We start from the raw sequence: 27406 nt of genomic DNA on the forward strand, positions 1-27406 counted from the left end.
CTTCCAGCTTAGACAGCAGTGATTTGAGTTCTCTACGGGCACTGTCTCCAGACAAAGAAAACTCTTAGAGCATCAGCTGTGCTCTGCTGTGTTCCCATCCAGGCCTTGTCCCTTGCTTCTCAGCTGCTTCAGGGACCGGCGAGCAGCATCAGCAACACCTGGGCACGTGTGGAAATATAGAGTCTCGGCCCCACCTCTGATCAGAAGCTGCTTTTTAACCAGATCTCTGAATGCACACTGACATTTGGGAAGTGATTCAGAGAATGACACCCCCGGGGGAGCTGACAAACTCCTCCGAGCACTGAGGTCCCCTCTGAAGTTTTCTGGTGCCAGAACATCTCCTCTGCTGAAGCATCCTCAGGCAGAGGTCCTGGGCCCCAGGTCACGGGCTTGAGAGTTGCTGAGCCCGAGGGGGACCGGGGAGGCCTGCTGGCCTGAGTCATGCTGGGGTGAGAAGTCAAGACTCTGCCAGGAGTTCATTTCCTGTCCTGATGGGCCTGATTGCTAAACCAGGGGCTCCTGGGCTGAATTAAAAAGGTGATTAACATTCAGCTGGAGCCACCTCTGATTGTGACAGTGGGCCGATGAAAATGTCAGCCTTCACGTGGGCTCTCCCCCACCACGTCCCCGCCAGCTCTTCCAGGGGAAAGCCTCTCCTCCTGCCATCAGCAAGCATTTACCACGTTGTCTGCTCCGGGCCAGGCAGAGCCTGGGGCTGGGGATGCCGCAAGGACCCCGAGTCCCTGTTCTCGTGGGGCTGTGTTCTGGTGAGACACGTCACCTGGGGCAAGGACCTTGTCTGTGGGAGGCTGCTCCTTAGCCCATGAGAAGCCTGTAAGCTTCTGTAAACCCTGTAAACCCAGGGCCCTGGGATGCGCCCTCCCTTGGCTGACCTCTAGAGTGGCAGTGCAATTCTACTGGGAGGAGTCAGGGGACGCGCGTGAAACGGTTTTAAAAGGGCTGCTTCAGCCCTTTGCCCAGCACCTTGACTGCATGGCGGACTCCACGCCCCGCCCCTGACATTGGCTCTTCCTCCTCCATCACCCTCCTGGGACCGACATCATCCCTTGTCCCACTTCACAGATAGGGAGGACGTGGAGGTTCCGAGCTGCTTCCCCGAAGTTGCAGAGTCAGGACGGGGCTGGGCCCCCAGGTTGACATGACCCCAAAGCACAGGCTTCTTATTCCTGCAGTGCTCTCGGGGTTTGTCTGGGCTGGGCCTGTCCCTGCGTGTCAGGAGACCCCCCACCACCACCACCCCCGGGCCGCAGGCTGGACCTCCCCGCAGAGCAGGGTGGGAGCGCACCTTGGAAGCAAACGCTGGTGATGGCGCCCCTTCCACCCTGTCCTGCCCCCCAGGAGTGGGTCACCAGCACAGAGCTCCTCGTCTCCCTGGACCGGCTCAACACGTTTGGGGATGACATCTTCAAGGACCCCAAGGTGCTACAGTCCTACTACTACGCCGTGTCGGATTTCTCGGTGGGCGGCAGGTAGGTGGGGGGCAGGGCGGCAGTGGGGACGAGGGTGGCTGCCGTGGAGGGTGAAACAAGTGAAAGGGGAAGTGTCAGTCGCTCGCTCACGTCCAGCTCTTTGTGACCCCATGGACTGTAGCCCGCCAGGCCCCTCTGTCCATGGACTTCTGCAGGCAAGAATACTGGAGTGGGGAACCATTCCCTTCTCCAGGGGATCTTCCCCATCCAGGGATCCAACCCGGATCTCCTGCATTGGCAGGCGGGTTCTTTACCGTCTGAGCCACTATGGACGCTAAAGAAGCCGTTTCTGGTGCTCTGAGTGATGGGGGGTTTGGGGAGAAGCCAGAGCCTGGTCCCCTGGGTCCAGCATTCAAGACCTTCACGACCTGGCTGCATCCCGCCTCCCGCACCGCTCCCGCTGCTTTTCCCGCATGAGCCGTGTTTCTGCACCACCCGTGGGACACGCCAGCCCTTTGCACCTGCAGGTCCTTCTGCCTGGCGGCCCCTCCCCCTTCCTTTCCTTCCTTTTTTGGGCATCAGACAGGTGCACTCATTCGTTCATGCCACATTGCCGTGTGCAGCCGTGTTCCACGCTCCCGTCTAATTCACCCACCCACCGTTCCGTGGGACACGTGCTCCAAGTAAGGCTGGTTTACAGTGGCCTCGAGCAGGCCCGGGACCCCAGACTTTCAGCTTCACTTCTTTAAGCAGCACTCACGAGCTTATAACCAATGGAGCTGATCAACCCTGTTCTTCCTAAATCTTGTAAACTTGGGTACAGTAGGGTTTCCTGGGGACATGCGTATTGTTGAAAAAGGTTTTGAGGCATCTCTGCACAGGAGGAATGGTTCAGGCTGCTCCAAAGCCCCTCGGCCCATGACTTGGAAAGGTCGCTGTGGGAGGAGCCGCTGTACGTCTATGCTTCTCACGGGGGTCGTCAGGCCCTGCTGTCGGCACGCCTGGTCCTGGCTCACATACTCCTCGAGCTTCAGTCACTGTGTGTTGTCGTTTGTCTGCTTAAGCATCTCGTCTCTCCAAGAAGAAAGGGTCATCGACATCTCAGGCCTGCCTGACATGTAGGCGCCCGGTACTGGGCCCTCCAGGCACATGTGACATCTTTAATGTAAATGCTTATCAGGCTCCTTGGAATGGAGAAAAGAGAAAGATGTGTTCTGGCCCCAGGCAGACAGTCACCAGATTAGACCCCAGTAACCACAAACTGATTAGAACCCAGTAACCATGAACTGTGGTGTTGGAGAAGACTCTTGAGAGTCCCTTGGACTGCAAGGAGATCCAACCAGTCCATCCTAAAGGAGATCAGTCCTGAATATTCATTGGAAGGACTGATGCTGAAACTCCAATTCTTTGGCCACCTGATCTGAAGAGCTAACTCATTTGAAAAGACCATGATGCTGGGAAAGATTGAAGGCGGGAGGAGAAGGGGACGACAGAGGATGAGATGGTTGGATGGCATCACTGACTCAATGGACATGACTTTGAGTAAACTCCAGGAGTTGGTGATAGACAGGGAGGCCTGGCGTGCTGCAGTCCACGGGGTCGCAAAGAGTCAGACACGACTGAACTGTACTGAACCACGCCCCAGAGTAACAGGGACGGGAGACCAGGCCAAGGTGTGCCATTGGTCAGGGGGACCACCCTGCAGATGGGGACCCCGCAGGAGGTCAGGGAGCCCTGACGAGGCTGGAGGAGGTGAGGGGCAGGCATCCCAATGAAAGAACTAATGTGCGAGACCCAGGCTTGAGGAACGAGGTGACAACCCTGTGGCTGGAACGGGGACGCAGAGACGGCCAGAAGCGGTCAGTGGGAAGCTGCTGAAGGATTTGGCCAGGTAGCAAGAGGATCGGATTTCTAAAACACCCCAGTCTCTGACAGCATAAGCGAGGAGACAAGAGGAGAGAGAAGAAGTTGGTTGTGGAACTTCCCAGATGGTAAGACTCTGCACTCCCAATGCAGGGGGCTCAGGTTCGATCCCTGGTGGGGGAACTGGATCCCACATGCCTCAACTAAGAGTTCGTATGCCGCAGCAAAAATCCCACATGCTGCAACCAACACCAGGCGTAGCCAGATAAATAAATATAAATATTTTAAACAAGCTGGTTGGGCATAGAGGATGGGAGAGGTGTGGGTCTGAAAGCTAGTTAGGATGGGAAGTCAGCTCGATATGGGAGTGGTGGCCCAGGGGGGTAGGGAGCAGGGGCTTCCAGAAATCAAGGGTGCTTGGAGGGGTGAAGAGAGATGGGGGTGTCTGCGAAGGGAGCACGGGTCCACTTCCCGAACTCAGGGCATCTGCACCCCTCAGAGGCGGAGGCTCGGGAGTGAAGGGGAAATGCGGGAGTGTCTGTGAGGACCCCTCTGCCCCTTCTCCCCCGACTCCCACACTTGACTCAAGTCAAACCACCCCGGGGCAGGGCCCCGCCGAGGACAGTGGATGGTGGTGAGCTACAGCACCTGCTGTTAGGGGGCTTCAGGACAGAGAACATCTGGGTCCCAGCTGCCAGAGCCAGACCACCCTCAGGCCAGCAGCTGGCTAGGGACAGTGGCCCAGCAGCCTGTGTCCCTCAGTGGCCCACAGGAACTTCAGTCCTTCCCTTGAGATCGGAGGGCTTCATGGAGGAGGCAGTGTTTGCAGCATCCCATTGGGGCCGAGAGCAGTCCCTTGTCCTGAGATGGGTGACCGCTGTCTCCTGAGGCTACCTGGTGCCTGCCTCACCTGCCAGAAGTGCTGGGCATTACCTGCCTACCCTGAGCTCCCAGAGAGGAGCCAATGCCCCACTGGCAGTGGTTGGAGACTCTTCAGCGCCCACTTAGGATGGAGCATGAAACGCACCTTATGGGGAGACAACAAGTGGCCACAGAGGAGTGTCCAGGAGCTCGGGGTCAGCGTGGAGTAGGAGAGAATTGGGTTCAGATTCTAGCTCTGCCACATAGCATCCGTCACGTCATGACCTGAGCCTCAGTTTCCTGTCCTGTGAAATGGGGATAGTTATAGTCCCTTCCACAGTGGTGGTGAGACTCCAGACAGACAACGTGAGCTGATTGCTCAATTAGGGGCTGAGACAGAGAAGTCTGGGAGCCGGGAGCCATGGCCATCGTCTGAGCGGCCCAGTCTGGCCACTGGGGTTGGGGTGACGGTCCCACAGGGTCAGGTTCAGCGGAGCAGGCTGTGTGATCCCTCGGGCACCTTTGTTCCTGCCTGATTCCACCTGTGTGACCCTGGGGGAGGGCGGGCGGGGCAGGCCCGGGACTGCCCTCACAGGCACAGCCTCACCGGAGCCTTGAGATGAGTTGGGGGCTGTCCTACGTGTGGGGCAGTCTCCTTCTCGTCCCTTTAGAGGCAAAGGAGCGGGCATGGGGCGGCCTCCCTGGCTGCCCCCGCCTCCACCCACTGCCCTGAGAGCTGGCCCACCCCCTCTCTACCCAGGAGACCCAGATGACTTCTTCTCCTGGGTGTAGCACCCTGAGTGTGGGGTCCTAATGGGCTTGTGAAGACGTGGTGGGTTTATACGTGTGCGGAGCTCAGAACAGCCCGCTGCGGTCGGCTCTGTTCCTGTTGCCCTGAGCCCAGAGTAGGTGTGGAAGAAAGGTCGAGTGGTAGAGAACCCACCTGCCAAGGAGACATAAGAGATGTGGATTCGATCCCTGGGTCGGGAAGATCCCCTGGAGAAGGGCGTGGCAACCCACTCCAGCATTCTTGCCTGGAGAATCCCATGGACAGAGGAGCCTGATTACGGCCCATCGGCCCATCGGGTCACAAAGAGTCGGACACGACTGAAGCGACTTGGCATGCAAAGCTCCGCGGCTGAGCGGTAGAGTCGGGGCTCCCCTGAAGGCCGGGGCTACCTGCTGATTAACCCTTCCTCTGCTGGCGCCTCCCCCAGTTTGCAGACACCCTGCCCCCATGTTCTGTTCCCAGGTGCAAGTGCAATGGGCACGCCAGCGAGTGTGGCCCAGACGAGGAGGGCCGGCTGGCCTGTCGATGCCAGCACAACACCACGGGCACGGACTGCGAGCGCTGCCTGCCCTTCTTCCAGGACCGCCCGTGGGCCCGGGGCACGGCCGAGGCCGCCAACGAGTGTCTACGTGAGTGTCCCGGAACTTTGGGGGCCAGAGGCAGGGGGGTTGCAGGCTTGGGAAACCAAGCCCCCAGCCCTGCTTCTGGGTGGGCTGGCAGCAGCTTGGGGCTGTCACCCCCACATAGGGACCAGGACGAGCCGAGGGAGAGCTGGACGGGGCGTTTGATCCTCAGCCCTTGCCCCCACACACAGAGCCCCAGACCCAGTCTTCCCAGTTGAGGCGTGCGGGGCGGGAGGGCTGAAAAGGACCCCCAACTTGTTCCTTTGTTTTCACCACTCCAACCGCAGCTGCTAATCAAAGCCAGGCCACCCCGGCCCCTGGGAGGGTGCCGACCTGCCCACCCAGCCTCTCCTGCAGGCCCCCAGGCAGCCCTGGGATGCCCGACCCGTGTGATGTGGCCGGGGCTGCCTAACCTCAGAGACGCACGCTGCAGAGGCTGGTGGCGCTTTACCTTCCCCGCTGGGGGCTCTTCGCCGCCTGGCGTGCCCCCTCTAGCCTCACTGTGTCCCCAAGCCCTGCCTGCCTCCCCCTCCCCCGACAGTCATCTGACGCTCGGGGCTCCCAAGTGCAGCTGGCTGTCGCTGGGCACCAGACCCCGCCTGGTTCCACGCTGGTGGGAGGCACGTCTTCCCACGCATGTGCTCCTGATGGCTCGGCCTCTGGACCCACTGTCCTCTTGGGCCTGGGCTGCTGACACAGAGACCCAGCGGGGAGGGAGGGGACGGTCTGTTCCACGGAACCGGATGCTGTCTGCAGGAGCTTCCCAGGGCCACCGTGGCCCTAATGAGTTCCTTCTGCCCTCACTGGCCTGCCTCCACCAGGAAGTCCTCCTGGAGCCAAGGAAGCTGGCTGGCTCACCATTCCCAGTCTGGGGCTGACTCCATGGTGGGGACACCAAAGGCTGTGTCCTCACCCCTGAGGTCACATCTCTGTCCTCCCAGCCTGGAAGCTGGGCTGTATGCCTGACCCCTCTCACCCACCAAGTCCAGGCAACCCTGAGCCCCGATTTTGATCACATTCACGCCCCTCCAACCCAGCTAACTGTGTCCTTCTGCACAGCCAATACATGGTCCAGCCAGTCACCCCTCCTCTGAGCGGCTAAGACCCCACCTCCCCGCTCTCAACCCCCTCACCCCTATCCCCTGCTTGCACCACTTTCAAATGCAAATGTAATTGCAGTCATCCACTCCAAGGTGAAGTCCTTGCTCCAAGGTGAAGTCCACTGACCCTGACTGCCCAGCCTCCTGGATCAAGCCCTGGCTGACCTCTTGACCTCATAGCTGCCCCTGCACCCCTCTCCCTCCCATGACACTGCACAATGATGCGCCGCCTCCCACCCCCACCCTGGGCGAAGCCTGCTCCTCTGGCTGTGTCACAAAGGGCCTCTCCTTCCCCTCCTCCTCCTTTGCCCTCCCACTTCCCTCCTGCTCTTCCTCCAGGAAGGCTGGAGCCTCCCTGCTTCTCCCGTCACAGCCCCGCCCCTGCAGGATGTTCACCTGCTTGCTGCATCTGTCCTCCATCAAGCAGTGCGACCGTGTGCAGGAACTGGGCTCCTACCGTTCACGGGTCCGCCCCACGCTGGGCTCACCATGGGAGCCAAGACGGAGCTGATCCGTGATACATACTGTTTTTTGAAAACATGTATTAATGAGTGAATGAAAGGTGACTTGTATTTTTCATGCCTCTGAGTGTCCTCATGGTCACTGGGGATCAGATTCACACACCATTACGGCTTGGGGGGTCCACAGGGGGAGCCAGGCTGCTACTTTAGAAGGTAACCTGTCTGTGATCCATGATCAGGTGACTGTATGTCCTGGCTTGGCTGGGAGGGTCCTGTGTTGGGTGTATTTTATTAACAGTGCCTCTCTTCTTCTTCTTGAGAGTGTCCTATTTTGGAAGATCAACCACCTGGTCTCCAGATCCTTGATCAAGCCAGGCCTGAACTCCATCCTTGACCTTCCTCCTTCATCCTTGACCTTCCTCCAGCTGCCTGCTCACTCACCAAGGAGGCTGATCGGCACCTGCTCCCCTCCTACCACGTGCCACAGCCTTACACTCACACCCTCCCCCGCCTCCTGCCCACAGCTTGCAACTGCAGCGGCCACTCTGAGGAGTGCACCTTTGACCGGGAGCTCTTCCGCAGCTCAGGCCACGGTGGCCGCTGCCTGCACTGCCGTGCCCACACAGCTGGGCCGCACTGCGAGCGCTGCCAGGAGAACTTCTATCGCTGGAGCCCGCAGACGCCCTGCCAGCCCTGCGACTGCCACCCAGCAGGTGAGTGAGCCGCACTGCCCCGCCCCCCCAACCTCACCCACCACCACGGGCCCCTGCTGCCCTGTGCCCTTCCTCCCCAGGCTCCCTGCGCCTCCAGTGCGATGACTTGGGCACCTGCGTCTGCAAGCCCACGGTGATGGGCTGGAAGTGTGACCGCTGCCTGTCTGGGTTCCACTCGCTCAGCGAGGGCGGCTGCAGGTGAGAGTGGCGGGGGCGGTAGGTGGAAATGGTCCAGCAAGGGCACATGGCAATGAACTTGGGCTGAGTGACGGGAAGCAAGTGGGGGTTCCTGAGCCCCTCAGAAGGCAGAGTTGATGGGCATTTGGATAGATGGATAGAAGGTGGTACCAGGGAGCAGAAGAGGAAGCAGAGATGAAGGCTGACCCCCGAGGTTCTGCTTTGGGCATCTTGGCAAAGGGAAGCCATTCATAGCAAGGGGGACACAACTCAGGAAGACGCTGAGTCTGCAGTGCTCGCGGTGGGGAGGGGCACTGATGGGGACAGAGACAGGCAGGGGCTGCTGGGGTCTGGACCTCAGAAGAGGGATCTAACACATCTGCTATCACTTGATTGAAAAAATACACAGTGACCAAGAAAATGAAGCCATTATAAATTCAAAAGCACTTTTAAATGAATTTGGCTTTGGTTAATTTCAGCAGTCTTCTTGTATATTTGAAAGGCAGTGGAAATGGCATTGGGAAGGTAGGGGAGGCTCAGATCTCTCATAGAATACCCAGTGGTTCCAGCATAACACTTGTCATTGGGTGGGGACCGGGATGCTTCGGCAGGGTCTCTCTGGCCTCTGGACCTTTGCATATGCCACTTCTATGACCCCAGAGCATTCTCCCCTCACTCAACACCCACTGCCACCTCTCCCTGGCCTGTGTCTGAACAAAGTCCTACTCATTCTTTAGTTGTCAACCAAGATACAATCACCCAACTTCATCCCCACTCCAGGCATCTCACTGGTGCGGCCATGGACTCGTGTATGTTCTCTCTCCGTAGCTTGTATCAAAGTCCAGCATCTACCTGTTTGCTGTCCATCCGCACTGGACTCTAGGCTCTGTGAGGACATCCATCTTGTCAGATGGATGGGTAGACGGATGGGTGGATGAGAGAACAGGTGCGTGGGTGGGTGATGGATAGAAGGATGGATACGTGGATCAGTGGATGGAAGGATGCACAGATGGGGGAGTGAGTGGATGAATGAACACACGGATGGATAGGTGGGTGGGAGGGGGCAGATGGTTAGCTATTCAGGTGAGTGAATAGGTCACTTCCTTTGCTCAGAGGAAGCCAGGGGGCAGGCTCTTGGGTCAGCCTGCCTCCTGTTCCTCTTGTGCGTCAGGAAGGATAGAGAGATTCCTTCCAATGAGGATGGGCTATTCCCACTCTGGAGCTCTCTCGTTGGACACCCTCCTCTTGTCCTGTCTCTTTGGCAGACCCTGTACCTGCAATCCTGTGGGCAGCCTGGGCACCTGTGATCCCCGCAGTGGGCGCTGCCACTGCAAAGAGAACGTGGAAGGCAGCCTGTGTGACAGGTGGGTGAACTGATCCAATAATAAGCCTGCTGGCAGTGACCTCGGTGGTGGTGGGAGGAGCACAGGGCATGGTCCTCCCAGACTTGGGCAACCTCACCACCTGGCTCTCTGCTTAGAGCACAGCGAATCTGACACCCAGGAAATCATCTAAAGACTTTATGACACTGCTTATCCTGTGACACACCACCACTGATAGTTCATAAGCTGTGAAAATACATCTTCTTGAAAAGAAAGAGCTAGAAATGATAGGAGAGATCATCTAATCCAGGGATAGCAACCACATCTTACTGGTACCACAATCCTCCCATCTCCGGCCCAGGGCAGACATCACTAATGGAGCACTACCACAACCCTCCCATCTCCCACCCAGGACAGACATCACTAATGGAGTGCCAGTACACCCTCCCATCCCACAACCAGGGCAGACATCACTAATGGAGCACTACCACAACCCTCCCATCTCCCACCCAGCACAGACATCACTAATGGAGGGCCATCACAACCCTCCCATCCCACACCCAGGGCAGACATTACTAATGGAGCACCACCACAACCCTCCCATCCTACACCCAGGGCAGACATCACTAATGGAGCGCCACTACAACCCTCCCATCTCCCACCCAGCACAGACATCATTAATGGAGCACTACTATAACCCTCGGATCCCACACCCAGGGCAGACATCACTAATGGACCACAGCAATCTTTACCACAAGCTCTACTGTAACCTTAGAATCCTTCTCTATGCCCTGCTCCAAGAAGCTCCAACCAATTGAGCTGAGACTCAAGCTTGTTTGCCATCTTTGCCATCCTGTCGTGGTACAAATGGAGCCTCTAAAGCTCAGTGAGGCAGAAGGGCTTTTCCCTAAACTTCCTGCTTCAGGTGTTCCTGGGCCTCCTAGCCCCAGCAGTGGGCTGGGGGACAAATGTTGGTTTATATTCTTGGGCATACTTGTCTCCTCTTCCTGGCTTCGTCTCTGACCTCTGAAACCTTTGCAGTCAGCATGGGGCGTGCCAGGGCCTCTTTGATCCTCCGGCCACAGACTATGTGGGAGAACCTGGCCCAGCAGTACACTGTGGACTCCACTATTGCCAGATCATGTTGGGCCTCTCCTGGGTCAGGAAGATGCCCAGCCTTGACTCTCACTTTGGCCAGCCCCAGGCCTCTTCCTCACCTTGTCTGCGTGTGGCTTGTGGGTCCTGGAGGGGGAGGTGGACACCCTTCTGGGTCTTCCTCCCGTAAGACCTCTCAAGCTAAGGAGACAGAGTGGAGTTGGAGGGCTAGATCCCACTAACTCTATTCCACTGCCTCTACCTTGAGGAGGTTCGCCTCTCAGCCTCACTTTACCCATCTGTGAAATGGGAGGACTGGGTGACAGGTTTGTTGGAGCAGCCCAGCATTGAGGTAACTGGCAGATTCTCATGAATCAGATTCCTCCACCTGGGTTGGTCTGAATGGGGTTTCTGGGCAACCCCCCCAACATCGTGCAAACCAGGAATCTGCATTTGTATAAGGCATCTGCAGGGCTCATTGGGAAAATGGCTGATTCTGAGGCTGGGGTTGAGAAAATACAAGATGAGCCTGAAGCATTTTGTAGAAAGCAGAGAAGTGCTTAAAAACAAAACCAGACAAAAACAAACCCCCAAAAGCCCCAAACCAGGACGGGGGCCGTGTCAAAAGGACATAAGCGCCAACCTGGAAGAGTTCCCAAAGCTGAAACAAAATAAATAATAACAATATTGGATTATAACCCAAGAATAAAATAAATATCCATGAGTCCACACTGACATAAATAGATGCCTGAATAAATAAATACACGGGGACAAATCCTCCTTGCAGCAGAATTCCACAGAAGAATTAGAAGTGGAGAAGGAATGAGGGGAATACAGAATCACAGTTAGAATATCAGAGTAACAGTCACTGTAGGCCGGAGCCCCTAATAAATGCTGAAATTCATGGGCAGAATTGAAGGAGAAACAAGATATTTGCATAGCCCTCAAACATCTCCCTCAAAAAATTTACCAATGACTGGGACTTCCCTGAAGATCCAGTGGTTAAGACTTGGAGTTTCCACAGTACGGGGCATGGGTTGGACCCCTGGTTGGGGAACTAAGATTCCTCATACCCTGTGCCCCGCCCAGAAATTTCCTACCCACTCTAGTGGTTTCACCATAGGCCCACAATTCTTTGATTATTTCCCCCTCCCAGAGGTGGAGCTTAACTCCCTTCCTCTTGAGTCTGGGATGGATTTAGTGGCTTGCTTTTGACAACTAAAATATGGCAGTTTTACAGTGGAGGAACCTGGTGGCCAGCGCCTTAACCAAGCTGTGAAGGTTAACATCCCCAGTGATGTCATACATGACCGGTGACATCATACATGATCAGGACATCACACGGGTAGCAGTTACCCCAGTAAGATGTGACAAGAAGGGCACTTTCTCCCCCCAAACCCTTGGCCCCAGTCAGATTATGAAAAACCTCAAATAAACCCAAATGGAGGCATGCTGCAAAGTATTTAACCAGTACTGTCAAAAGTGTCAAAGAAAGACCTACAAGCTATTACAGATGAGAGAGTAAAGATTCAGTGAAATACACCACCATGCCCTGGATCAGATCCTGAAGCAGAAAACGCATTTGTGGGAAACGGGGAGAAATCCTAATAATGTGTGCTGCTGCTGCTGCTAAGTCACTTCAGTTGTGTCCGACTCTGTGCGACCCCATAGACAGCAGCCCACCAGGCTCCCCCGTCCCTGGGATTCTCCAGGCAAGAACACTGGAGTGGGTTGCCATTTCCTTCTCCAATGTTCAGTAAATAACATTAATCAGTGTTAAATTCTTGGTTTTGATAAGCGCACCCTGGTAAGGTCAGATGTTACAATTAGGAAAAGCTGGGTAAAGATGCCATGGGAATTGTGTCTGTCATGTTTGCAACCCTTCTCTAAATTTGAAATTAAAGAAAATTCCCCAGTGACTCCAGGCTGCAGTTGGTCTAGCTGGGCTCCCTGAACGTAGCCAGTTCACAGGCCCCCGGGGGCGTGTCCTGCCTCCCTTGCAGATGTCGTCCGGGTGCGTTTAACCTGCAGCCCCACAACCCCGCCGGCTGCAGCAGCTGCTTCTGCTACGGCCACTCCAAGGTGTGTGTGGCCGCTGCCCAGTTCCAGGAGCACCACATCCTCTCTGACTTCCGCCAGGGTAAGAAGTGGTCCCCGCAGCCTCCTCCGAGGCCTCTGCTCCCAGCCCAGGTGGGATGGGCAGGCCTGCTTTGGGGACATCCAGTGATGAGGGGGGTGGAAAGGAGGGGCAGCCTCAGGCCCCAGCCCCGGCGCCTCCCACAGGCCCACACAGCGGGCATGCCCCTCTGTGCCCTTCTGCACCCCCAGCACCTTCCTGCACCCCGGCTCCCTTCCAGTCCTTGCCTACTCCCTCAGTCTCTAGTAGGAGCAGGGGAGGTGATGGGTATATGGCAGCCTCTGGAGTCTGAGGGGGATTTTCATTTCCTCCTCGGACCCCTTGGCATATCCTAGTGCTGGGGATCCAGGCTTGGTCCCCTGGCCTCCATTTATTGAGCACTTGCTGTATGCTTGACACCCTGCTGAGCTCGTTACGTGCATAGAACCTGAGGGATTCCCTGGCGGGTAGATACTCTCATTCCCATTTTACAGATGGGGCAACAGAGACCCAGAAAAGGGAGGTGACATAGCTTAGCTGTTGGCAGCCCAGGTTCATCAGCTCCTGAGTTTTGCTCTTCATGGCCGTGTACGGCCTTCTTTCTGAGTCCAGGGTCCAGGGTCCCCAATTCCAGGTGGCTCTTTACAGCAGGAAAGCAGTGGTGCTGTGAACTCTGCCAAACATCATAGCCTGAGTGGGTCCCAGCCATGCCCCACTGAACCTCCTCCCCTGAACCTCTTCCCCCAACCCCACCTCCAGCATCTCCAGGGAGATAGAGCCTCAGGGCCAGTTCTGGGGCGCCCCAGATGCAGGGGGCAGTGCGCCCTCTGCTGGACTGAGAGGGGCTTGGAATGGGGACAGCCCTGTGGTCACCTGGCCCAGAGTCAAGGATGTCAGCATCAGACGGGACTTGTTTTAAAAATCTTAGGAGAGCATCGTGATCTGTTCTCACTTGGCCCTGGCTTTGGCGATTCAGCCTCAGCATTCCATGTGATCTCACAAACACCCTCAGCCAGCAGTTCTCAAACTTCTGGATCTCTGGATCCCTTTATGCTCTTGAAAATCAGAGAAAATCTCAAAGTCCTTTTGTTTATGTGGGTTGTGTTTTCTGTATTAAACATTAGAACAGTAATTTTAAAGTATCTGTGCATCAATTAATTTACAAATGACCACAGAACACTTATAACAAAAAAATAACTTCCGTCTGTGAAAAATAACTTTTTAAAAGACAAAAAACTTGGGGACATCCCTGGTGGTCCAGCAGATAGAACGCTGCACTTCCACTGCAGAGGCTGAAGGTGCGATCCGCGGTTGGGAAACTGAGATTCCATATGCCATCGTGGTGTGGCCAAAAAGTTAAAAAAAAAAAGACAAAAACCTTTGAGGAGAGTGGTGCTACTCATGTTACATTTGTGCACACCTCTTTAAGCTCTGGCTTAATAGAAGTTAGCTGATTCTTACCACGGCTTCTGCCATTTAGTCTGTTGTGATATCACACATCTTGTAGCTCCTGGAAAGTTCTCAGCATGAGAAAGAGAATGAAAAATGCAAATGACATTTTAATGTTACTAAAAAGATTGTTTGACCTCATGGACGCCCCTGAAAGAGTCTTAGGGATCTCCCAGGGTGTTCAGACAAACTTTGAGAACTGCTACTGGGGCCATAAGTACTTCATTGCCCCCCCCCTTTTGCATATGAGAACCTGGCCTCAGAGAGGTTAAGTAACTTGCCCAGGGTCACACAGCCAGCAAGGGGGCAGAACCTAGCCTAGCACCGAGCCTAGCACCGAGGAGCTCTGGACTTCCCCTTTCTGACCTCTTTCCCTTTCTTCTTCCCTCCCTCCTCACCCCTTGGGAGCCCCAGGTCTCCATCCTATTCTCTAGCTGTCTTCTGGAGAGTCTCCCCTGGAGGCCACTTGCTGTGTGCCTGACTGCTTGGTGAACTGCTGGGGTCGGGGGAGGGAAGTGGACCGCACTGGGACTGGGTTCCCACCCCCACCTGGCCACTTCCTAACCAGGGAGCCTCCTTGGGTGCAGTGAGGTTCATGGCACACACACTTGGAAGGACAGGGGCGGTGAGGTCACAGGCGAGGGAGTTCTCTGAAGACCAGAAAAGCAGATCAAGCCCGATCTCATTAGAGACGGCTCACCATGGGGTTCTGGGGCCATGTCCTGTTATGTGCTCAGAGTCCGTTGATGGGGCAGGGCGGGCTCAGAGGTCAGCCATGACCTTGCCCCATCAGAGGTGAGTCCCTGAAGCTTCTAGCTTCTCTCAGGGCCCCGTCCCATCCCACAATCCTGCCCTGATCTGGGCTGGGGCTCCAAGCTGCCTAGGTCTGGGCACAGAGCAAGGTCCCGGCCGGCTCCCACCCCCACCTGGCCTGTCTCTAGAGCAGTCTCTCCCTCTCTGGGTCCTGTTGTTTCAGGCAGCACTCACGCCTCTGGGGGTCATCCTAGGGACCCAGGGAAGGGTGTGAAGGGGGAGGGGGCAGAGGTCACCCTCCAGGGCCTCACGGGGGGCTTGTGTGTGTTTGCTGTCCAGGAGCCGAGGGCTGGCGGGCCGGAAGCGTGGGGGACCCAGGACATCCTGCACGATGGAGCCCGGGGGGGCTCCTCCTGGACCCAGAGGACGAGGAGGCGGAGCTCACAGCACCAGGTACCCGGCACAGGCAGGGGCGGGGCTGCCCATGTACTTGCCTTGTGACTGCTGTCACAAAGTGCCACCAACCCAGTGACTACAAATGTGCTCCCTTAGTGTTCTGGAGGTCAGAGTGTGAAACGAACTTGCTGGGCTGAAATCAGTGTGTTCTAGCTGTGTTCCTCCTAGAGCTTCTGGGAGAGAGTCCCTTCCCTGGCCTTTTCCAGCTTCCCAAGCTGGCCCGCACCCCTCTGCTCATGGCCCCTTCCACTCTGAGGGCAGAGGCCTGAAGGAAGGAATGATGGGGTGCCCACTGGTCCCCTTTCCTTCTGAGTCGTGATTTTCCGCTTAAGTGAAAGTGAAAGTCGCTCTGTCATGTCCGACTCTGTGATCCTATGGACTATATTTAAGCGCTTGACTAATACAGAGAAACAATAGAGTCAGAAGGCTAGGTGAGGGCCCCTGGTCCTTGGTGTATGTGCCTTTTTTCGGCTAGAAGCAAGTTCTGATTCCCGTGGAAAATGTGGCCTGTGGGGCCATCAGCCCCCCAGCTTAGTCACGCATGTAGCTCTCTTACCTGGGACTTGCTGGAGCCTCACTGAACTCCCACATATGCGGGTCCCTGAGGTCTCTGAGCTCATGGGGCGTCTGGCATCGTGAGTGCTACATGAACGGGCAGACAGGTACCACCAGAAATACGGTGTCTCCACCACCAGGCATACTGAATCTCCCCGCTCCCACACAGACTCTGTTGTCCCCTGGCACGTCACTTCCAAAAGCCAAGTTTCAAGACAAAAGTCTTAAGAATGTCAAGATAGGATAACCAACAAGGACCTACTGTATAGCACACGGCGCTCTGCTCAGTGTTATGTGGCAGCCTGGATGGGAGGGGAGTTTGGGGGAGAATGGATACATGTATGTGTATGGTTGAGTCCCTTTGCTGTCCCCGCTGAAACTATCACAACATTGTTAATCGGCTATACTCCAATATAAAATAAGTTTAACAAAAAAAATGAGTGTCAAGATAGCGGCAGCAGAGCATTAAACTGGGTGTGGGGCCCCCCGTGATTGGCAGGGTCACATGCCCCTGAAGCCAACTCTGGCTGCGGAGATGTGGGCAGGCTACCCTCAGGATCTTCTGTGCAGGGTCCCTTTGAGTTTGTAGTTTTATCTTTTGAGAGTTTAATTGCCAATAAAATCAATATAGACATTAAAAATCCAGCTAATTAAGTGAAGACTATCAAAGCCTTCGTCTCTTGTCTTCAGAGAAGTTTCTGGGAGATCAGCGATTCAGCTACGGGCAGCCCCTCACACTGACCTTCCAGGTCCCCCGTGGCTCCTCACTCTCCACGCAGCTGAGGCTGGAAGGGGCGGGCCTGGCCCTGACTCTGCGGCATTCCGGCTCACCCCGCACCCCGGTCTCCGGGCAGGCGGGGGAGGTACGGCTGAAGTTCCTGTAAGTGTCCTGCTGTGTTCTGAGTGATGGGGTCGGGTGGTCGGGGTGGGCCCTGAGATCCAGGCACATCCGTTCCCCTGTGGTCTGGGGCCTCCTGCCAGGGGGTTCTTGGCACCACCGGCCCCTCTCACGACCCCTGGCCTCAGGATCTGCTTTGACCCCTCCCCGGGCCAGGCTGCAGGAGACCTCCGAGGACGTGGACCCTCCACTGTCCGCCTTCCACTTCCAGCGGGTGCTCGCCAACCTGACTGCTCTGCGCATCCGGACCAGCGGCCACAGCACCAGCTCTTCCGGTCAGTAATGACCAGGACACTGCCCAGTCCCCAAACCAGCGAGGGCCCCGGGGGCTCTTTCATCATAACCTTATGGAGTCTTCACAGCCAGAGATTATCGTCCCCACTTTAGCACAAAGGGGTCTGAGGCTCAGAGAGGTCGAGACACTTGCCCAAGATCGTATAACCAGTAAGGGCAGCAGGAGTGGATGCTGAGGACAGAGGCAGGGGCTGGACAGGTGAGGAGGCTGAGGATGGACAGCTCTAAGGGACACAAAGAAACCAAGAACCTGACGTGGCCACACCAGGGTGGAATCCACCACTGCCAGGAGGCTGGACCCTGCAGGGCTCTTTGATAATGATGACCACAGGGGCCAGGCCAGGATTCCCCAAGGGGTCGGCTCCCCCTGCTGGTCATTAGAGGTGTTGCACCTAGAAAAAGCCTGGTTTCCAAAACCTTTCGGAGAAGGCAATGGCACCCCACTCCAGTACTCTTGCCTGAAAAATCCGATGGATGGAGAAGCCTGGTGGGCTGCAGTCCATGGGGTCTCGAAGAGTTGGACATGACTGAGCGACTTCACTTTCACTTTTCACTTTGACGCACTGGAGAAGGAAATGGCAACCCACTCCAGTGTTCTTGCCTGGAGAATCCCAGGGACGGGGGAGCCTGGTGGGCTGCCGTCTATGGGGTCGCACAGAGTCGGACACGACTGAAGTGACTTAGCAGCAGCAGCAGCCAAAACCTCTCAACCAGCCTGCTGAGTCATCACAGCTTCAAGCCTACCTTCTCACCACCTCTCATCCTGGTCACTGGGTGATCGCCTTGATGGTCCTCTCCCTGTCCCTGGTTCCTCTCTCTTTCCTAATGTACTTTCTCTCCTCCTCCCCCGATCCCGTGCCTGTATGTGCCTAGACCAGGCATCCTCTGTATCCATTTTTAGAACAGATCTGTGGCTCAGTGATAAAGGATCCACCTGCCAATGCAGGAGATACAGGTTCAATCCCTGGGCCAGGAAGATCCCCTGGAGGAAGAAATGACAGCCCACTCCAGTATTCTTGCCTGGAGAATCCCATGGACAGAGGAGCCTGGAGGGCTACAGTCCATGGGGTCACAAAGAGTCGGACATGACTGAGTAGCTGAGCACACAAACATGCACCCCTTTACTATCTGGAAATTCCCAGATATTATAACCTACCTAGACACAATTTTTAAAAACCAATACAATATGTTAACTGTAATACACAATAAATAAAAAAGTGAATGATATTTAAAAATAACCATATGGGGACTTCCCAGGTGGTCCAGTGGCTAAGACTTCATGTTCCCAATGCAGGGGACCTGGGTTCAATCCCTGGAAAGAGAACTAGATCCCACATCATGCTGCAAATAAGAGTTCACGTGCCACAACTAAAAAGCCCACATACTGCAATAAAGAGCTGTGTGTGTGTGTGTGTGTGTGTGTGTGTGTGTGTGTGAGTCGCTCAGTCATGCCCAACTCTGCAACCCTGTGGACTGTAGCCCACCAGGCTCCTCTGTCCATAGGATCTCCCAGGCAAGAGTACTGGAGTGGGTTGTCTTTCTCCTCCAAGGGATCTTCCTGACCCGGGGATTGAACCCGGATCTGCTGCATTGCAGGTGGATTCTTTACCATCTGAGCCACCAGGGAAGCTTCATATAAAGGTCTTTTATCCTCATGCAAGCATGTCTTCAGGTCAGATTCCTCAAAATGGAAATGTGAGGCCAAAGAGTGTTTGTTTTCTGTTTTAACGCATGCTGCCAGATTTTGCTTCAGCAAGGCTGTACCTATCTATATTTTGATGCCAACTGTCTACTCTCCTTGTCTATTTGCCTGCTCTAGTTTTTCTCTAGCGTTAACAGATAGTTTTTCTATTTTGCCCCAAGTTTCTAGTAGTTTTCTGTGGGAAAGTTGGTCTGATGGGAGCTACTCCTCTGTTACTAGAGGCTCCCAATTCATCTTCATACATCCCCATGTGTGAGTTCCCCAAGCCACCATCCTCCACTGTCACTGGAAAATGCTCACCAAGCTGAAAGTTGTGAACAATATCAGTGTTTACATGTACATATTTATTTATTTGGCTGTTTATTTATTTATCTGGGTCATAGTTGCAGCATGTGGGATCTAGTTCCCTGACTAGGGATCGAACCTGGGAGCCCCTGTATTAGGAGTACAGAGTCTTAGCCACTGAACCACCAGGGAAGTCCCGTAAATGTATGTATCTTACCTGTGAGAGTAAGCGTCTTCTTGTAAAATTCCCAGCCATACATATTTCTCCTTCTGAAAGTTACCAATTTTTCCTGTGCCCTTTGTCCTTTTTTTTTTAATTGCAATTGACCCATGGACTGCCTTTGTGTGCGTGGGCCAGTGCCCTGTTACACAGGTGAGTAGGAAGGTTTGGTGGAGAAACACGTGCATGGAGCTGTCTCCTTCTCTCTCTCTCTCTGCAGGTCCCGTGCTTCTGACTGAGGTCCGGCTCACATCCGCCCGGCGGGGGCTGTCCCCACCAGCCTCCTGGGTGGAGACTTGTTCGTGTCCCCAGGGATACACCGGCCAGTTCTGTGAGTCCTGCGCTCCAGGATACAAGAGGAACACGCCCCTGGGGGGTCCCTATGCCAGCTGTGTTCCCTGCACCTGTAACCAGCATGGTACCTGTGACCCCAACACAGGCAAGTCTCCCTGCACTTCCGCCACCCCCAGGCCACCTGGGCTACTCCCAGAGCAGCGAGAAGAGCACTGACCTGAATGTGGCCAGCTGCGTGTGTGTGAGTGATCACTGATACTGATAAGACGGTGTCCTCAAGTTCCTCCATGTGCTAGGCACCTTTTTATAAGCTGTATCGTTGGATCCTGCAAAAAGCCCTGGAGGTGCCAGGACCCTTCCGGTCCCTTGTCACAGGTGTGGGACCTAAAGTGCAGGGAGGCAGCTTGGCCAGTAGGTGGCAGAGCTGCTCCTCTCTCAGGTCACTGCCAGTGACCGTCACCCCCACTTGCAGCAGAGGAAACCCCAGCGGGGAGACCAGTGGCCCTGGGCCGGAGCTGCCAGACTGGGCCTGGACACTGGCCTCTCACATGGGAGGTGGGAGGGCTGGCGCCTTGCTGCTCTTCTGCAGCTTCTAGGGTCTCTGCAAAGGGAAATGCCCTTTCCCCGCTGTCAAAGGACAGTAGCCTGGGAATCAGCAGGCCGGCCGGGGTGGGGGAGCACCCACAGCATGAAGGGCTCCTTCCTCCTGGTGCCCAGGCAGGCATCACTAGTTGAACCAGATGGAGCCTCGTGATCCTTCCATGCGGGGCTCTGGGAGGGTCATCTCATGAGATGGGACTGGTTTGTTGTCCCTCAGAGCCCCTTGCCTTGGCACAACTTCCAGCTCCTTTTGGGCAGGTCTTCATCTGTAAAGGGTGGGGGCACAGTGGTCACTGCGGCCCTTCCTGGGCAGATGGAGGAGTAGTGAGTATGCGGGTGCTGGGCAGAGACAGAGGCCATGGAAAGCACCCCTGGGTGCCCCCCGTGCTCTGCTTGTCCACCCCGGATCCTCTCTCTTTCCTCTGTTCACCCCAGTCCTTGATGAGTGCTGCTAGGGGGGGCGCCTCTGGGAAGGGGTGGTCTTGCTTAACCCCTTCTTAGCCAGGCTCCTCCCTTAGTCCCTGGCAGTGGCTCTGAGCAGACTCTAGACGCCATGGGGCTAGAGAAGGGGGGTTGCAGTGTCCCCTTCATTAGAAACCAGTGGGCAGGAATTCCCTGGTGGTCGGTGGTTAAGACTCCACGCCTCCACTGCAGGGAGCCCAGGTTTCATCCCTAGTCGGGGAACTGAAGATCCGTTGTACATAAATAAATAGAAACCAGTGGGCAGGGAGGGGGGTTCCATTCTGTGAGGCCAAGAAAGCCTCTAGAAACCCACAGACCCCCTAAATGGGTTTCCTCACATTAACGCTGGAATCCTGGGTCCGTGTCACTGTCCCTGAGCTTAAGAGGGCTTGGAGGCTTCAATTTACAGAAGAAAACAAAGAAGCCACTGAGGAGGGGGAAAAAGAATACTAGAAGCAAACGCTGGCGGTATCGTCAGCTGGTTCAGTTAATTGTGTGTCAGAGGCTGTGTATGGCTGCACTGAATTGTGATGAAAACCTGTTGAGATCAGAGTCATGTGTGCCCATTTTGCAGGTGAGGAGGTTGAGGCCCAGGGGTGCCCAGCTTCACATGGTCAGTAAGTGGTGGATGTGAACGCAGGTGGATGCTTCATCCCTGGGCCGTGCTGCCTGCACCGTGGAAGAGGCCGCACCCCAGTTCCCACCCCAGGACGTGCTCGGTGGCCCCCACTCAGGAGCCCGCCCGCCATCTTGTGCGGGGTCTGGGTTCAGGTGTGGTGACCAGGTGCTTGTCTCGCCCCTCAGGGGTCTGCCTGTGTGGCCACCACACCGAGGGCCCGTCCTGTGAGCGCTGCTTGCCAGGTTTCTACGGCAACCCCTTCACAGGCCAGGCCGACGACTGCCAGCCCTGCCCGTGCCCCGGACAATCGGCCTGCACGACCATCCCAGAGAGCGGAGAAGTGGTGTGTACCCACTGCCCGCGGAGCCAGAGAGGTGAGTGCCTGGGGACCCTGCCTCTGCCAAAGCTCCAGGAGTGAGTCCTGGGTCCACAGATGAGGGAGGGCCTCACTTAGGGGTGTCAGGCCTGACCTTTGGGAATCCTGAGTCTCATAGTCTGATAGCCAGGGCCGTGGGCTGCTGTGGGTTCCTGGCAGAACTTGGACCACTGAGCACATCCAGGTGGGAGTTTGGAAATCGTCGTATCCAGCCCTGCCCCAACCCACAGAGCCTGGGTTAGTAGCTTAAGACGGAGCTCTGGAATCTGTATTCCTGTCATGTTCCTGGGAACATGGGAATTCCCAGGCAGTCCAGTGGTTAGGACTCAGAGCTTTCAGTGCTGTGGGCCTGGGATCGATCCCTGGTCGGGGAACTAAGATCCCACAAGCCGTGTGGTGTGGCCAAAAAACCAAATGTAGAAACAAATAAATAAATAATTTTAAAATGTCTCCAGGTCATGTGTGATGCAAAACCCCCCATCCCCAGTCCTCTCCCTGTTCCCCATTCCTGCTCCAGGAAGCAGAGTCATCCTAGACATCTGATTGTTTAAAAAAAAAAAAGTACACAAGAGCTTTATTGAGATATTATTAATATACCCCCTGACTCACCCATTTACAGTGTGCAATTCAATGTTTTTTTTTTATATTTGCCGTTACTGATTTTTCAAATTTTAGCAAAATACGCATAACTTGCCGTTTTGACCATTGTTAAGTGTACAGTTCAGGGCCTTAAGTACACTCACAGTGCTGTGTAACCATCACCGCTATCCACCCCCAGAGTTTTTTATCGTCCTAAATAGAAATTGCAAACCCATTAAATGATTATCTCGTAGTCCCCCCCACCCCCTCCTCTGGCACCCACCGTTCCAGTTTCCATCTCTCTGAATGTGAATATCCCAGGCACCTCAGGTAGGTGGACTCAGACGATATTTGCCCTCTGTGTCCGGTTTGTTTCACTTGGCGTAACATTCCCGTGATCTCAGATACCTGGTTCTACATTTGGGACCGCTCTGAAAGCAGCTCCCTTGGGACTGCCCTGGCGGTCCGGTGGTTAATACTGCATGCTTCCAATGCAGGGGTTGCAGGTTCGTTCCCTGGTCAAGGAGGTTCTGCATGCCATGTAGTGTGGCCAAAAAAACCCTGAAAGCAGCTCCCTGACAGCTAGCAGGTTGGGGAGGTACTCCAGAGCAGGGATCCCCAGGAACTGCAGGAGTGAGGTCCCACCTCAGGACCCTGCCCCTCACCATCATGCTGCCCCTGTGTTTCCATAACCTTCCCCACATTCCCTGGCTCCCCACCTGTGGCTTCCCCCAGTCTAAAACTCAAGGGGACTCCACTCAGTGAGAGAGGGCAGACAGAGAAGTTACCCAAGGGAGGACTTCCAAGGAGGAGGACACTGCTGTGCGCAGGAGGAGCCCTGGGAAGAATGCGAGGGTGGACATTAGGGCTTTGTGCCAGCTCACGTCTTTATCACGCCAGCATTGTTCAGGTCCCGCCAGAGCTCAGCACACAGGGGACTCACCCACGCAGTCTGATCCGGGACTGACTGCGGTCAAGTCCTGATCCTTGCCTGCCTCGCTTGCCTACCACCCTGACCCCTCACAGCTGCCTCCTGCTGGGGAACTATCCTCACCCAGTCCGGGGTGGACGGCAGGTTAACTGCAGGGACCACATTCTTCATCACTGGCTTCAATCTGCCCCTTGGCCATCTCACTCCATCTCTGTTTCAGAGTCTCAAAGCCAGTCTACCCTCTACCTTCTGAACTCCATTCAGATTTTTCTTTTCCTTCCTTTTCTCTCTTTTGTCTTCTCCTCCTTAGTCATCCCCTTCTCCATGTTCAAGGTTGCCTGCCTTTCATCGCATTAACTTGATTTCCACCTTAGTGACAAACTTTGAGGATGTCGGGAGTCCACAGCTGTTTTTCACAATGACTGTAGCTACTTTTTAGATTATAATTTAAGTAATACTCATTGTAACCAATGAGTAAATTGTTGGGAAAAGTGTAAAGGAACGTGAGTGCCTACAGGCACGAAGATCATTTAAGATGCCCACCATCCTACCGCCCCCAGGTCCCCCATCGTCTGTTTCATGTGGATATGCACAGAGAGGTAGGCATGTTTACCAAGAACAGGCTGACACTGCATGAAGCCCGTGGAACAAGGATGGCCCTTGATGCCTCATCTGTGTTCCGGGTGGACTTCCCAGGCCATGACCCTCCAGAAGCCTCCTCACACACTGTCTTTTCTGAGACTCACAGTAACCCTAGGGCTGGAAGATGAAGCCACAGCACCAGATCAAACCCAGGAAGCAGGGCAGGAGTAGGAAATAGACAGTCCAGAGGGAGTTCAGAAGCCATGAGAAGCAGAACAGGCAAAGGGGCCGGAAACCACAAGGAAAAAGCAACCCCGGCTGAGGGAGAGAGATGGGGGAGGGGATGGTGACAAGGAGGGTGGCAGTGATGTTGAAGATGGAGGCAAGGAAGATGACGACAAAGAGAGGGATGAGCAAGATAAGGGTGACGATGATGAAGACCATCGAGTTGATGCTAATGATGAAGGTGGAGATGGTGGTAAAGGTGACGATAACGAAGATGCTGAGTGAGGATGGAGAGTGATGCCCAAGGCCATGAGGAAGATAAGGGTCAAGATGATGACCGTAGCGATGAGAATGATGGGTGAAAATGATGACGTGAGGTGACGTCCACAGAGCTTCCTTGGCGGCTCAGTGGTAAAGAATTCATCCGCCAACACAGGAGACACGAGTTTAAGAAGATCCCACATGGTGTGCAGCAGCTAAGCCCGGGTGCCCCGACTATTGAGCCTGTACTCTAGAGCCCATGGGCCACAACTACTGAAGCCCACGCACCTTAGAGCCCTGCTCTGCAGCCAGAGAAGCCACAGCCACGAGAAGCCCTCGCTCTGCGATAAGAGAGTAGGTCCCACTCTCCGCAACTAGAGAGAGCCCGCGGGCAGCCGCGAGGACCCAGCGCGACTGGAAACAAATAATGCTAAATCAGCCACGGGCGAGAAATCGACCAGACCCCGCATCATCCGGCTGCCACTCACCTCTGCAGATGAAGGTCGTGATGACGATAATGATTATGTGAGGAAGAGGATGGTCAAGGCGCTGATGAAGAGAATGGTGAATGAGGACCAGATGGCTAGGAGGGTGATGATGGTGAATGGGTAATACCAGCCACTGCTGCTGATCATGAACCATGTGCCAGTATCTGGGCTTAGTGCTTTGCTCGCCAAACCTTCTCAAGGGTCCTTTGAGGTCGCTGCCTTTATTGTCCTTGCTCTGCAGACTCGGAGTCCAAGTTCAGCAAGGCCCAGCGGCTCGCTTAAGACCACAGGGCCAGCTGGTGACCCGGCTGGGCCCTGGCCCCAGGTCAGCCTGACCCCAGAGCCCGTGCTCCCCTCCACCAGGAGCCTTGCAGGAGCTCTCTTGGGTTCCCACCCACCCTCACCCCTCATGGACCCAGCAGGCCAGGCCCCTCGTTTCTGCTCCTCCACACAAGTCTTCTTTCCCAGGGCGGCGCTGTGAGATCTGTGATGATGGCTTTTTCGGGGACCCACTGGGGCTCTCTGGGCGCCCCCAGCCCTGCCAGCCATGTCAGTGCAGTGGAAACGTGGACCCCAATGCTGTGGGCAACTGTGACCCCCTGTCTGGTCGCTGCCTGCGATGCCTGCACAACACGACAGGTGCCCACTGCGGGCACTGTCGGGAGGGCTTCTACGGGAGCGCCCTGGCCCCTCGGCCCGCAGACAAATGCGCACGTGAGTACCAGCCTCCCAGGCCCGCGGGGCAGGGCGGGGCGGGCTCCTTCTCCACCAGGTCCAGCCGGCTGTTCTGCAAGGCTCCTGTGCAGCCTTAGGCAGGTTACTCACCTTCTCTGTTGCCTTGCCAAGAAAGTATAAGGGTTTGTTTTCTTCTCCAAGGTTCTTTCAGCTTCGGGATCTGATCAACTCTGACCCTGTGACTTTTTTGTTTTTTTTTCCTGCCCGGATGGTTTAGCACTGATCTCATGCTCTGATGTTGGCACCTGAGACTGTCCCAGATGGCCTGTGGCCCTCATCATTTTGTCCCGCCCCTGGGCTTCCAAGACGCTCAGCCCTCTGGGCCTTCGAGGCGTGCACCAGCTTGTGGGAGGCTTCCAGGAGTGGCCCAGGGAGAAGCTCAGCATTTGCGCCCCTGCTCCATGCAGCCCCTGTCGGCCTCTTGTTTTAGGGGGGCCCAGGAGAGCAGACTCAAGTGACTCAAAACAGTGGGAGCCAGGTCGGCCCCTGACCCCCACACCGAGTTTCTGGCCTTCTCTGCAGCCTTGTAGGGGGCTCAGAAGGGCCACCCGCCACCATGGCCATCTGACCTGTCTCTCCAAGGACATAGAAAATGGGCTGAGACTAGCACCGAGCCCTGGAGCCTTTTTTCAGAAATGGCAACCCACTCCATCGTTCTTGCCTGGAGAATCCCAGGGACAGGGGAGCCTGGTGGGCTGCCGTCTATGGGGTCGCACAGAGTCGGGCACGACTGAAGCGACTTAGCAGCAGCAGCAGCAGCAGCAGCAGGAGTCTGAGCTGAATGGGAGTCATCTCCCTGGGCTCCCCACCTTCTCTGCCTCTCTGGAACCCCCTCGAGGTGGAACAGATGATCTGCAGGGTGCCCTGACACCCTTTCCTTCTCCTACTCCCATCCCCCAGCCTGCAGCTGCAACCCGGAGGGCTCAGTCAGTGAGCAGAGACCCTGCGACCCAGTGACCGGCCAGTGTTCCTGCCTGCCCCACGTGACCGGACGGGACTGCGGCCACTGCAGCCCAGGCTTCTATGACCTCCAGCCCGGGAGGGGCTGCCGGCGGTGAGTGGGGTGCAGCTGGGGTGCCCTTCCCCTGGGGGTCCCCCCAGGATGGAAGAATCCACCAGGGAGCCTCCAGGCCCACTGCCAGGTGCCGTGAACTGATGGGGGACAAGGGGACGATCCCTTGGGGGTCAGATTCACGGCCCTGCCAACCCAGGACTCAGGCCAAGAGCAGCCCTGAGGGACGTCCAGGCGGGCGGGACCTGGTTCGGGCTCTGCTTCCTTGCTCAGTAACTCGGTCGCTCTGTGACCTTTGTGGCCACAGCAGCAGCTTAGATAGCGTATTTAGGGAGCAGCGGAGGGCTCCAGGGACATGCCCCGTGAAACAAATCGGTTTCTTTCTGACCAGACTGTCTGTCTCATGCTTTCAATATGCTAATTGCCTTGTGATTTTCCAACTGAAAGGTATAGTCCGAGATGTATATATGAATATGTCCCCATACCCTTTTCGGGAGGTGGAGGGGGAGAATTTTGTGAGACTGTGCTTCCTGGGCTACAGCTTGGAGGAGGCTGTTGGACACGTTCCTGCACAGAGAAGGGACCTCGTCCACAGAGGGCATGGTCCCGAGGCCCCATGCCAGCCTAAGATGACAGAGGCGGGGCTGGGAATGGCCCAGAGCTCGTCCCAGACCTGGGTTCCTCCCCTTCCCTTATTGTAGCTGCAAGTGCCACCCGTGGGGCTCCCAGGAGGACCAGTGCCACCCCAAGACCGGGCAATGCCCCTGCCGTCCAGGCGTCGAGGGCCAGACCTGTGACCGATGCCAGCTGGGTTTCTTCGGCTTTTCTGTCAAGGGCTGCCGTGGTAAGGAAGCCGGGTCCTTCCTGGGCTGCCCGGAGACGGAGGCTTCTAGGAAAGAGGATCAGTGGGGGGATGGCTGAGCAGCAGGAAGGAGACAGATCGGATAAGGGGCAGGTCTTCTTGGAGTAGCCATGGGAACATGGAGTGAATGAACAGAGCAGAGGAGGGGCGCGGAATCTAATCCTAGATGCTACTACTGACCTCCTGAGTGCCTGGGGCCATCAGATCACCTCTCTGG

The 27406-nt window shown here is 55.8% G+C and overlaps 1 protein-coding gene across 1 annotated transcript in view; it reads left to right on the forward strand.

Annotated features, from left to right (window-relative positions):
- LAMC3 (laminin subunit gamma 3) overlaps positions 1-27406 on the forward strand; it is a 67624-nt gene that overhangs the window by 20125 nt on the left and 20093 nt on the right. Inside the window, exons 3-16 of the mRNA XM_024999592.2 lie at positions 1360-1490; positions 5407-5573; positions 7653-7841; positions 7922-8039; positions 9284-9382; positions 12439-12575; positions 15093-15206; positions 16455-16644; positions 16819-16937; positions 19384-19602; positions 21324-21512; positions 25049-25294; positions 26216-26369; positions 27029-27171. Coding sequence (XP_024855360.1) covers positions 1360-1490; positions 5407-5573; positions 7653-7841; positions 7922-8039; positions 9284-9382; positions 12439-12575; positions 15093-15206; positions 16455-16644; positions 16819-16937; positions 19384-19602; positions 21324-21512; positions 25049-25294; positions 26216-26369; positions 27029-27171 — 2215 coding nt within the window. The remainder of the gene's footprint in view (positions 1-1359; positions 1491-5406; positions 5574-7652; positions 7842-7921; positions 8040-9283; positions 9383-12438; positions 12576-15092; positions 15207-16454; positions 16645-16818; positions 16938-19383; positions 19603-21323; positions 21513-25048; positions 25295-26215; positions 26370-27028; positions 27172-27406) is intronic.

This window comes from Bos taurus, chromosome 11 (assembly GCF_002263795.3).
Source record: "Bos taurus isolate L1 Dominette 01449 registration number 42190680 breed Hereford chromosome 11, ARS-UCD2.0, whole genome shotgun sequence".
Classification (NCBI taxonomy): domain Eukaryota; kingdom Metazoa; phylum Chordata; class Mammalia; order Artiodactyla; family Bovidae; genus Bos; species Bos taurus.